This window comes from Malaclemys terrapin, chromosome 3 (assembly GCF_027887155.1).
Source record: "Malaclemys terrapin pileata isolate rMalTer1 chromosome 3, rMalTer1.hap1, whole genome shotgun sequence".
Classification (NCBI taxonomy): Eukaryota; Metazoa; Chordata; order Testudines; family Emydidae; genus Malaclemys; species Malaclemys terrapin.
In genome coordinates this window covers 183,395,054-183,408,524 of record NC_071507.1, presented here as the reverse complement: position 1 = coordinate 183,408,524, position 13,471 = coordinate 183,395,054, and the positions used below count along the sequence as shown (strand labels likewise).

The following is a 13,471-nucleotide window of genomic DNA, read 5'->3' as shown; positions in this document are numbered from 1 at the left end:
TTTACTTCTCCTGTCTTCTAAGTGTGTCCATGGGGAAGACTGCTTAGGCTGATATTAGACAGGACCTGAGCTTCCAGTGGAGAAGACTGAGCGGTAACAGCAAAAGCGTCAAGAAAATTAAACTTGAACAATTGAGGGTAGGGTTGGGGGGGAAGAGTTAAACTGTCTAAAACTTTATATCTTGTAGGTAGGATGGAGGAGGCTGTTTCTAACACCTGTTTAACTTGAATGCCAGGCTAACATTTTGGAGGAAGGAATTCCTAAAGATTCAGTATGTTGGTCCCTAGATTAAAGTGGGATAGTTAACAATTTGCACCTTTTGAGACATCCAGTAGGTATTCATAGAACATAGGATTGGAAGGCACCTCAAGAGGTCATCTAGTCCAGTTCCCTGCACTCATGGCAGGACTAAGTATTGTCTAGACCATCCCTGACAGGTGTTTGTGTAAATATTCTTAAAAATCTCCAATGATGGATATTCCACAGCCTCCCTAGGCAATTTATTCCAGTGCTTAACCACCCTAACAGGAAGTTTTTCCTAATAGCTAACCTAAACTGCCCTTGCTGCAATTTAAACCCATTGCTTCTTGTCTTATCCCCAGAGGTTAAAGGGAAGAATTTTTTCTCTCTCCTACTTGTAACAACCTTTTATGTACTTGAAAACAGTTATGTTGTCTCTTCTCCAGACTAAGCAAACCCAGTTTTTTCGGTCTTCCCTCCTAGGTCATGTTTAATAGACCATTAATCATTTTTGTTGCTTTTCTCTGGATTTTCTCCAATTTGTCCACATCTTTCCTGAAATGTAGTGCCCAGAACTGGACATAATACTCCAGTTGAGGCCTAATCAGTACAGAGTTGAGCTGAAGGATTACTGCTCTTGTCTTGTCTGGTAAAACTGTAGAATGCTGCTTCTGATGTTTCTGAAGTAAAAAGCAGAGGGTAAAACAAACCTTTCATGCCTTCTTTATAAATTGTCAATCAATAATGTCGGTGCAAGCCATCAACCTAGCCTCCATATATTTGTTATTCATATCTTATTTTTTAAAATCTAGCTGGCCTATGGTAATGCATGTTCTTATTGCTGCTTCCTTCATCTCTTCCCTCTTCCCAGTCCTTCTTAGTGCTAGTTATACTTGATTTAAATTAGGCTGTAAAGTCTTCAGAGTAGGTCTATCCTTTTACTTTGTTGGTATAGCACAATGGAGCCCCAATCACTTTTGTGGCTTCCTTACATTATTGTAATATACATAATAAATAATAGGAATCTATGTTCTGTCTCTCTCTTCTGCTGTCACTCAGAAATGGTGCCAGATCTTAAACTAACTAATTTGAAACTGCCAGGTGAATTAGAATCTTAATAGTTGCAGTCAAAATATGTATGATCTAAGTGCCCCACTAACCTATTTGCAATGTTGTAGAATAATGCATTTTATTCACTGGAAGTGTCAATGGAATATGAAAGGGTAATATTACACAGAAGTCAATGACCATTTGTTACTTTGTGTAACAGAACTACCAAATATCGTCACCCCCATGCATACTAAAATACTTAAACAATATATAGTCTTTATAAAGACTTAATATTTCATCCTTAATCACGATGTCTTGCAATATTACTGCATACAGTGTGTCAATAACCACTATTTCAGAATTTTTATGATGTCACAGAATTTCTTGTACAAATAAATTGCTTGCTTAGCATTATAAGATAGCATTTGTTTTCTTTTGACAGAGTGGAATACTTGCAAGGATTAGTTCAGATTTGTGCTTCATAGTTTACCTTATTCATAAATGCTACAAATAAAAAAATAAAATAATATACATGTTCAGACTGGGCATAATACAAGCATTAGCACATCACCAGTTACCTCAGGATTGATATGGCAGGTTTGATTGAAATTAGATTTGATATTTTGACACACACACACACACACACACACACACACACACACACACACACACACACACACACACACAACAATGGTGATAAAATATTTATTCATTTCTGTAGAATTAGAGTAAGATTTCTCTCAAAGCTCTAGGGTATGAAAAGGTTCATCTTGTTTTTAAAGCATTTGTATTGAATTTGCTCTGAGTGCAGTTCAGTATACTCCACAAAGCACCATCAAGAGCTTGAATAACAGATGAGACAACCAGTGATGGACAAAAAGGAACAGCTACATTATTAAAGTACTGTGCAAGTCCTTCTGTTCCTAATTTTCTTCTGCATTTGTACACCACATCTGATGAGCAATGATACTTTCATTTTCAACCTCTGCATGGTCTATAGGATATTTTCCAAATAAATCACTTCAGACAGTTAAACTTGCACATTTCTGGGGGGCATTTATTGCGATGGCTTCTGTGATCTTGATATGGGTTAAGTGGAGGAACATCCTGTGATATCTTCTGTAAGACTTCTCTCTGGCTGAAGAACAGCTGAGTCAAACTCAATCCAGGTCTAAACAATGTGGTTACATAAGAACGGCCCTATGGGGTCCATCTAGCCCAGTATCCTGTCTTCTGACAGTGGCCAATGCCAGGTGCTTTAGAGGGAATGAACAGAACTGGTAATCCCTAAATGATCCATCCCCTGTCGCCCATTCCCAGCTTCTGGTAAACAGAGACTAGGGACACCATTCCTGATTTGAAGTGGGGGGACTTTGAATTAGGCAAAACATTGTATTCCTTTTTCTATCAAAGGCATCTGCCCCATTTCTCAAAGCAAGCCAAAGCATGATTGGATTATGGGAAAGAACCTTTTTCACTTCCTTCCTGCTTGCAAACTTTACCCCTTCTCCAGGATGAGCATCTGCGAACTTGATCTGTATGTCCCTCAGATTGAAACTGGATACACTGTATACAAAGCTAATTGTGGAAGCAATAAAGAACCTGTGCAAAATGTGTCTCTTCCTGCCATCTCAGCCACAAGCATATTAGTCTGGTGCTCCAGTCCCTCCACTGGCTTTCATTCCACTTCTATTAACTGTATAAAGTCCTGATCTTGACCTGCAAATCCATCAGTGGATCAGGAGCAAGATATGACACAACCTCATCTCCATGCCGTCAAGATAGCTCCTTCTGGGACACTGCAGCCTCCAAAGCCCAGGACAAAGTATGTAGAAACTCAAGATAGAACATACATAGAGGGGTTTGGATGTGGAACAAAAAACATTTTTGAGGTTGTAATGCTAGACAAAAGGCTTCCAGTTCAGAGAAATTAAGGTATTATAATCTGAGGTCATCCCTTTTTATTTCATGATTGTGGTGAGGTATCTTTCAAGTGAGTATTTCTGTCATTGGGGTTGCAGGCTCTGACAATACTGGCCAGCTCTCCAGTGTGATGGAATCAGGGGAATTATTTATCATAGTGGGCCATTTATTAAGCAGTGATATGTTAATCCCTTCAGATCTGTAGAATGCTTCCTATAGTTCGCTTTCCTGATTGTGTGCCCGACAGTCTGCGTGTGGATTCCAGACTTGGAGCATTATCAGTCTAGCTCTGTATTATGGCATTCTCTCTTCTTTGAACTGTTACTCTTATACTGGGGTTTGTTTGCAACTTGCTTTTTATCAATGATGTATGTCTTACTCTCCATCTTGTGGCCTACTCTGTACAGATCACATAGCCCTGCTTTGCTTTTTTCATTTATTATGTTGTAATTCAGGTATGTTACACCTTTCTACCAGTTGATGTGTGGGTAAATCATTCCCAGTTGTTATTGATTTTAGTTTTTGTTGTGAAATTATTTATGCCTTTTTGTTTTTTTTAAAGGATATGTTTATGGGTCATACTGGGGCTGAAATGATTGTCTTCTTTGGAGATGAGTAATAGTGTTGCCTTTGGTGTGTAATCAGAATGATCTCTGTGTTGCTGAGTATAGGTGGAGGTAATGCAGTATGAAAGTTCTCTAGGAACGGTCTCTAGCCTTATTAGAGAAATGCACGCTCTCTATATACTGTACGATTAGTTCCAGTGATATTCTGGTGACATGCTATGGCTATTCTTCTGTCTCTTAGAAGGTCACCCACCTCTGTATGCATGTTTCTTCAGCTGTTATTGATGGCTCTTAGTAATCAATATACAAGTGATCTGGCTGCCTTTTTGACATAAATCAGTCTAGTCTTGGAGTATCTCCGTCACACACACACATTTTATCCACTCCAGGTTTTATCATCTGTGGTCTCTTTCTTGCACCTCAGTCATTGAAGATAAAAGGACTCAATATCCCTTGTTTGAGTCTGTTCAAAATAAATTGAGAAATTCTACTTGTGCTTCAGATTTAATACAACAGTTCAGAGGCCAAGAAAGACTTTTTTAATGGATTCTAGAGGGTGAGTCAGTTTCAGGCTTATAATGAAAACTTATTTGCAACTTTAGCTGTTAAGAGTCTGCTCTAATAATGTGATAAAGTAAAGTTAGTATGCACCTTTCAATCTTGACCAGTAATCATTGTAGCCCAGAACTACAACTAAAATTTCAGCTATCTAAGCAGTTTGAGGTTGGTCACATTGGAAGGTGCGGGGGTAGGAGGTGGTAGTACTCTTCCAAGCTCTACCTACGTAAGTGTAGGAAGAAAGAATGTAGGCCATTCCTATAGAATGGGGAGGGGAAGGTATATACTGGAAAGCAGTGACTTTGGGGAGTAGGAGTATGGGAGGCGATTTTACTCATGTTTATAGCATTGGTGAGACAAATACTGGAAAGCTCAGTCCTGTTCTGCTGTCAACATTTTTAAAAGGGTTTTGGAAAAATTGGAGATAGTGCAGGAAAGACCCACGGAAACGATTCAAAGATGTGAGAAAATGTCTTGCAGTGAGAGACTTAAATTTCTCTGTTTAGCTTATCAAAAAGATAGAGGTGTCTTGATTACAATGTATAAGTACTTTAATGAGGGCAAAATACCAGGTACTAAAGGGATATTTAATCTATTAGAGGAAAGGTATACCAAGAACCAATGGCTGAAAGTTAAAGCAGAAAAATTCAAATTGGAAATCTGTGCAGAAAATTTAATAGAGTGTTTTTAACCATTGGAACAAACTATAAACATAAAGTAATGGATTCTCCCTCTCTTGATATCTTTAAATCAAGACTGAATGTTTTCCGGAAGATATGCTTTAGCCAAATACAAGTTATTGGACTTAATTTCACCCAGTTATTCCTGCATTATATGAACTGTGTTATATAGGAGGTCAGGCTAGATGATCTAATAGTTCCTTCTGGCCTTAAACTCTGTGAATGTATGAATAATTGCTGATGATCACTGTGATTTTGTGTGGTTTGTGAGCTCTTTGAGTTTGGCTTCACTTGAATGTGCTCATTGTATTGTTTACTGGGCTCCTTCTTGACTAACTGGTGTGTAGGTGATGAAGCTCAGGCGAACACTACCTGCTTGTGCACCAGAATAGACATCACTTTCAGTAAATTGTGAAAATCTGATTTCCCTCCCTCCCTCTCCCTCTCCCCCCCCCCTCCATTCTTGCTTACATGAGGCATGAAATAGTTATTGTTGACATCTCCCTGAGATGAATGAGGCAGTTAACAAGTCTTGTTGCTATTGTTTCCCCCCATGCATGCAAGGCCTGAGGCAGTACGTCCCCTCTCCCCACATTGATTTCAATGTATGTAGAGAGACAAGGTGAGTGAGGTATTATCTTTTTATTGGATCAACTTCTGTTCATGAAAGAGACAAGCTTTCAAGCTACACAGAGATCTTCTTCAGGTCTGATCCCAGATGCCCATTTATAAGTGTATATAGTGATATAACGTCCTCAACCCTCACTGCTTTTTATTATGACCTCTCTGGGGTTTTTTTTTTTTTTTTGGTTTGTTTTTGGTTTTTTATTTATTTTTTTGTCTAGAGCTTCAGATTCGAAGCATCTAAGGAATAAATTGGGATTTGAGGCTGTTAACTGTCCTGAAAATTTATGTAAATGAAATAGAAAAGCTGTTTTTCTTACATGCTTGTGTAAATTCATAACTAAATTTGAACTGTTTGGAGAGCAGAAGAAAGCCTAAATATATAGCTGAGATTCTGATGTCAGCAATTCATTGATTTAAAGCATACCACTGAAAGGTAAGTTATTTCTACAATTTTAAGTGGTTTGGACACTAAACAGAATTTGGCACCCCATTTAGGAGTATTAGTTGAGCTGGAGCTCATCTTTTAAACTGAGTCCACAGTACTAGAGAGCAAATACTTTCCAGGTTACTGAAACGGAACATTGTGCTCTTCTAAAACTAAACTAATGATTATACGTGATTTGCTAGTCTATCAGCTTTTCACTTGAGTATCTAATCTGTGTGATTGAGGAGACAAATTACATTCACACCCCTGAGCTGAAATAATTAGCTGCTATTTTGTAGAGTTCACCATTACCACAAAAGATTCTTTATCAGGTTAAAGTTTACAAGCAAACTGGTTTGCACTTCTACATCTTCCTTCACAATAAAGCTTAAAATACTACATTTGAGATTTTTCCGGTGGAAGTTATTTTGTAGAAATTCTCCATTTTATACCCTGAAATATGGTAGAGCAGTCAGCTCTCCACACAAATGTATTTGTCTGAGGTTTGAGCTAGAACAATTGTGAAATACGAGATTAATGTGTTGTATTTATTAACTGTTAACACTGCTGTTCACGCTATGCTAACACTCATGTCATCATAGTTTTGGTTCCCCCCTCCCTCGTCCCAATAAGGATCCTGGATAGGCCTTTCCTATATTAGAATATTTTGACGATATTTCGACTGGTGGGAATGTTGAAAATGGTAGTTTAATGTAGCTCAGAGTTACAGGCATTTTTTACCATACTGTAGTCAGATATTGTATGCACATAAATATTTGAGTGACCTTGAGTCAAAAACTAAAAGCAGGCATCCTGAGGGGGAGCGGGTGTCCAAGGCCGGGGGACTCCTGCATTTTTTCTTTTCTGAAACACCCTTCCCCCACCTCCTTGTTCAAAACCTTTCTGTTCATATCCCTGAAAACTGTGGTAGAACCTTGCTTAGCAACCCTGTTTATAGTTAGCTGTCCCTTGGGGTGGGCAAACTTTGTGGCCTGAGGGCCACATCTGGATACGGAAATTGTATGGCAGGCCACGAATGCTCAAGAAGTTGGGGTTGGGGGGTTGAGGGCTTCGGTTGGGGCTGCGGGCTCTGGGGTGGGGCTGGATATGAGGGTTTGGGGGTGCAGGAGGGTGCTCTGAGCTGGGATTGAGGGGTTTGGAGGGTGGGAGGGGGATCAGAGGTGCAGGCACCCAGCAGCGCTTACCTCAAGCAGCTCCTGGAAGCAGCAACAAGTCCCCCCTCTGCCTCCTACGTGGAGGCACGGCCAGGTGGCTCTCCATGCTGCCCCATCTGCAGGCGCCTCCCCTGCAGCTCCCATTGGTCTCCGTTCCCAGCCAATGGGAGCTGTGGGGGCGGCACTTGGGGCAGAGGCAGCATGCAGAGCCCCCTGGCTGCCCCTATGTGTAGGAGCCGGAGGGGGGACATGCCACTGCTTCCGGGAGCTACACGGAGCCACAGCATGCACAGAGCAGGGCAAGTCCCAGACTCTGCTACCCAGCAGGAGCTTGAGGGCCAGATTAAAGTATATTAAGGGCCGGATGCGGCCCCCAGGCCGTAATTTGCCCATCCCTGCCGTAGCATGATTTCATCCCTTCTGGTGTGATTGTCTTTCACTGTGCCTGGTCACATGCCACGTGAGCCACATTGCACATATGCTAAGAAGACTGTCTAAAATCCAAATTCAATTTCAATAACTTCTTGGCCGGACAGGCTTTGCCAGTGTTTCCAACAGATACACAATGTTTCTTATTCCTGAGATTTATGGGCTTTCTAATTAGGAGGAGCTATATTTGTTTCAGGTTGGGACACTAGGATGGATAAATGGAAAGATGCTAGTTTCTCTAGAGGGTTGAAGGTGACGTTACGTTAGAGGTCTCTCCCAATATCTCCAGAATTAAACCAGTCTGCCTGAAATTACATATATATGATCTTAGCTCAACATACAGGTTTTTTGTTTTTTTTTCCTGCCATGTCTAAAGCAAATCTTATATAGAGTTTTGGGGAATTATGAGTGTTCAAAGATAAGGTAATCGCACTTTTTCAACATTATTCTAAAGTGTGTTTTGGTTTCTTATAACTCCAAACTAACTTGGTATATAGAGACTCCCAACTTGTTTTTAATCTTTTGCTTTTCGTGAGGACTTGTGATCATGTTTAGTTTGTGAGGATGATTGTGGGTGGAATTTAGTTCTTTAAAAGTATCCATGGATGTTGAGCTTCTGTGTTGTGTATGCACATCAAGTATTTATGTCTGAGTCTAAAGACTGCTGCCAAACAAATCTTCTAACTCCATTTGGTTTACTATTCTCATAGTGGAGGAAGTGGAGAGCTATGTAGAAGGAAAGAATGGGCCCAATGTGAATACTTGGAAATGAGATGTTCAAGTATTTAAAAAAAAATTAAAGTTGGATTTTTTTATTTAATCCATGAACAGAAACCCTTAAGAGGATGTTGAACATTGTATTCTAGCCTGAAAGTTCAGTAACTTGAGACAAGATTTTGTTTTAGCCCCATATTTTTTTTTGTTGTCCTTTTGATTTTAGTACTACAAAACAAGGAACAACGTTTAGTAATCAGCTTCACCAAATCTTTTTGATACAGAAGTTTTCATGGTTTTGTTTTGTTTTTATGTAGCTTTAGACACCAGTGGTAGAGGATGTTGAAGTATCAACTTCTAGAACATCAGAAGTGGCAGCATAATCATCAGCAATGATCACTATGAAATCACTATTTGTTAAACGATCCTTGTTTGTGACGGGGAACAAATGAAACTTGAGGTGAAAATTAATTTAATTACCTGACTATTCCAAATGAGGAAAGAAAATAAATTAAAATGGAAGTCCAGGTATATGTAACTTCAGTCCAGGAAATGTATTTAGATTTTTTTTCCTTAGCCCTGGAGTGCTGCACTACAGGGTATTCATAAAATACCCAAGGTCAGAAATAAGAGTTTTAGTCTCAGACTAGCATGTTGGTTTTTTGGCAAAGGGGCCTGCTTTCTTGCTGTTTCTAGCATGCTGTCAACGAAGCCAGTCTTTGGATGTAGTGCTGACTTTGGAACTAGAAGAAATTGCTTTATCAGATGCTGTCTGAACAGTGAGGTAAGACACAATTTAAAATGAGTCGGAAGTGAGGAATCCAAAGTGGGTCATGTTAACTGTTTTCTTAAAGCAAAGGTTCAATAACAGTGCATTGTTTCTTCCACGATTATGAAAAGGAAATTGAGATCTGCATATTATTTCTTCTGCATGATGCCGGTAGCAATGTATTACTGTTGTTGGGATGAAATGTTAAATTACTGATGAAATACATGATTTAGTACTGTATAAACTAATTTTGGTTCTATTTGCATTTTGTTCACTTTTGTAATGTAATTGGAAAGTTAAACTCAGTAGTTATAATACAGACCTCGCTTTGAAAGTTTTTAAAAAAAGATAGTAATCTTTGTTTCTGCATATGAGCTGGTATAACTTTCTGAAAACAACCTGATGTTCACGTTTTAATATTTTGAATGCAAAATGTTGCTAATTGTAAAGGGCTTGACAGTCTGCTCGTTAGAGGTGTTCTGGAAAGGAAACTTCTGGATAGTTGAATTCCATGAAAAATGTACAACCATTTAAAGCCTAATATGGCTTCCTAGATGAAGTGAGATCATATATCATTGTCTTTTAATTTCACTTATAACACTTTATGAAATAAACAGGCTGCTTTAAAATCATAGAAACATTCCATTACAAGGCTATTCCTGTTCTTTCTTGTCATGGAAACACATCCTTTAAATGTGTAACAGGCAGGTGCCATGTCACCTTTCATTCACAAGGTTTATAGGATCATTGGAAAAAATCTCACTCCTCAAATTAGGTATATGAACACTGTATGTGTGCTTAATAAGTCAGAGTCTCGTGTGTGGTCTAATACTAGTTTAAATTAAGAAAGGAGGAGGGGGAGAGAGAGAGAGATTAAACTAAAAAATAGATGACTATCAGGTGCCATCCGAAGATCTATGGATGATTGGGTTTGACAAACATATTTGCCATGCTTAAATTGTCATTAATATAATGCCTCACTTATCTTATAATATAGTATTTCTGAAAGAGGTACTTGTGTAGATGAAGGTAAAGGGGAAATATTGTGGTCCTCGATTGCTATGGACACTGTCGAAACATGGAAGTTTTTCAGTGTCACTTAGTTTAACCCTTTCTCTCTCTCTCCTATTATAACTGCCTTTTTCAGTTTAGCTTGTCTCTCTGTCTCTTGGGAAGTGGGGTTAAGCTAACCTGAAAAGTCTTTTTATACTCTGCCAGAATAAGAGTCTCCATGTAGAAAGATTATACTGGTATAACTGGTAAAACTTTCCAGCAAAGACAAGGCCATACAGAGGTCCTCTTCCATGTCTGTCAATGAGACACTCTACTTTTTCAGGAATTTCTGCAAATTTTTCTGTGACAGTGAGTTTTTTTTCATTAAGATGGGGCCTGGGTGTTTCTTAAATCACTAACAAGATGTATCTGAAGTTTAAGGGGTTTTCCTTTTTTGAATAATTGTACTACAATGAAGGGGTAAAGTTCAACATTCAAAGTACGTTATTCAAATGATAATGCTATTTAAATCTTAACTTTAGAAACACCGAGAACAGTAACTTTTTTGGTTCTGTTCCTTAGATTAATGGATGGTGGGTTTTTTTTTTTTTTTTTTTCAATAGATGACTACTTGGGTTTCTATTTAATATAAATCCAGGACTGAGACCTTGTTTTTCTTTGGAATTTTCCTGATTCAGCAATTGGGAGAATTTACAACCATTCAGGGTTTGTCAGGTTTACAAAGTGAAGTAACTCTGACATATCTTTGCCTACATTTAAGGGTCAATACAAATGCATCTACCCTGACTGCTCACCATCTGTTTCTTGATCAGAGGTATTTCCAAGTATAGACAAGGCCTCACTCTCTCTGCATTGGTATGTAAATAAATACCACACAATTAATAATAAATGTTTTATGTAAGGTCCAGAACTTACCATGAAATTTAATAGATGTTGCAGACTGTGTCAAGCCCTTAGTTTTAACTTTCTAATTTTGCATATACAGTATAATTATTTTATGATTTTGTTGCATTCACTAGGTTTGCTGGGATGGGTAATCTTCTTAAGGTCCTTACCAGGGAAATTGAAAACTATCCACATTTTTTCCTGGATTTTGAAAGTAAGTTCAAAAAATTACAAGACAATGAGAGAATCTTTTCCATGACTTAAAAGCTCGTTGAGAGAACTTTTTAATGATCAAATATAGTGGCAAGTTTCCAGCAGAATCAGAATATCCAAATCCATATCTCCAAGATCATTCATTCACTCAGGATGCCTGTCCTCTTTCTTTTCTGTTTTTCAATAACCAAATGTGAAAGCTTTTTAAAAGTTCTCATTTGCACAGAGCTTGATCGGGCGCAAATTTTATCATTGACTTTGAAAGTGAGCAAAAGTTCTTGCCTGGCTTGCTGCCTTTATGCCTAATACTGTATGGGTTTATGCATCATACACTATTTAAAAGGAGATTTGTAAACAAATTGATATAGGCTTCTGTTTACTATTGAATTCCGATAAATACTTGTAAAACATTTTACTGTCAAATTGCTAAAATCTTGTTGGGCAAAGAGGATAAATGTAAGAGTAAAGTCTCATCTTGACTTGGTTTCAATGCACGGAGTATCTATCCTGAAAGTAGACACACAAATACTGATGTTTTTGATGAAAGGCCTTGATTGCCTTATTCTTTTTTTAAGAATCATGTTTATAAAAAAAAAAAAAAACCCACAATATTTTATTTTGTCACTTCATCATATAAAAGGTTTTGTTTTTTTTAAATAAGTACCAAATGTATCAATAACTACATAAATTGTTCAGATGGCACTTTTCTTTGCATTGTTCAATACTGAATAAACTGGGCTATTTTTATAACTTCTAAAAATGAAAATGTGGTCTGTATATATGCTTTATTGAATCTTTGTCACATGTTTGTCAGTTTAAAAAATGTAATGTGTTGCATGCTAATTTTCTAACTACATCTGTACCTTGATGCAAGATAATTCATTTTTTACTGGTTAGTTCTGCATGTATGCTAGACGTTCTCTTGAAAACTCGCTATCACATTTTTAAACATAGATTGAATTCTGCTACTTAAATGAAATGCCTTTTTAAATTATACCAATGCATGTTGGCATGGCTTTTTTTCTTAGAGTATTTAAATACCTTTATTAAACAATGGTTCTGGCAGAAATAATTAATTACAGACTTCTGTCAAATTCATTTGGAAGAATGACAAGGACAATTTCAGTCTGAGTCCAAATTTGTACTTGTCTTAAAATACTCTACTTGAAGAATTCGATACCCACCTGTTTTCTAAAATCATTTTTTTAAAAGATTGGATCCACTTTAAAAAAAAATAATCTAGTCATTGTTTTTCTGTTAAGAATTAAAAATAATGGCGTTATTTACACACTCAGGTCAGCATGATCTTAAATCAATGCCTGTTCAAGAAACCACTAGAGCATGCTTTCCTGAATTGAGGCTACAGCTTGGAAATAGTGTTTATGTGGATATATAACAATTTCCCCGCCCAGATCTTAATTTACTACGTTATGAAGAATCATGCTGATACTACTTAAAAATAGTACAAGTAACAATTTGAGTTTGTAAGCCTTGCATCCTTCTCTCTCTTGTCCAAAGAATATGAATGTGTTTTATTGTAAAACTGGGGTGTCAAACCTTTGTCCCAAACATTGTAATCTGGTCTATCAAACTTTAGAGTATTCTAATTGAGCTCTACACCTGCATCTATACTTTTTACAAAGGCCTCTTGCTGCCTTGGGGATGCACTGTTTAATCAGTACCATCATGTCATGGTTTGAAAAAAAGGTACTTCTGCCAGAACTGCAGACTTGGCAGGAGACAGGTGGTCTGGCTGTAGGAGGCCTTGAAGGAAGAAATATCTATTTTTAAAAACTTGGCACTAGAACTGGATTTTCCTGAAGTATGTTGCCAACAAGAAATGGAGTGGGGTAATGCAGAGAACACCCAGTCCCCAAGGACAGTGACTAGTAATTATTATAGGTACGTGCATACACTTGTCTGGCACTCCCAACTATGGAGGAGCAAAAGTGCCTACAAATTTAAATTAGTTGACACTGTTGAGTGAAAGGTTAAAAATGCTGTGGTTTTGTTATTACTTTTAAAGGTACTACATGATTGAATTGAGCCAAATCTAAAACGTATAAAATAAATACACCAGAAGATTCCTTTAGCTGCATGCTTGAATGAGCTCACAACCCTAGGTTTAGCAGGCTAATACTCAAACCACTGAGCTATCCCACATACGTTCTACACCAGTGTCTTTTCTCAGGCACAGGCCACCA

General features: G+C 37.9%; 1 protein-coding gene across 4 annotated transcripts in view; it reads left to right on the top strand.

Moving 5' to 3' along the window:
- CYRIA (CYFIP related Rac1 interactor A) overlaps positions 1 to 13,471 on the top strand; it is a 74,011-nt gene that overhangs the window by 34,825 nt on the left and 25,715 nt on the right. For 2 of the 4 annotated variants that reach the window (XM_054023798.1, XM_054023799.1), the window contains exon 3: positions 11,189 to 11,268. The exons of 1 other annotated variant lie outside the window; for it this stretch is intronic. In XM_054023798.1, the coding sequence (XP_053879773.1) occupies positions 11,199 to 11,268 (70 nt within the window). In that variant the 5' untranslated portion in view covers positions 11,189 to 11,198. Of the gene's footprint in view, positions 1 to 9,150; positions 9,171 to 11,188; positions 11,269 to 13,471 lie in introns of those variants that run through there. One more of the 4 variants, XM_054023801.1, reaches the window with a different exon arrangement.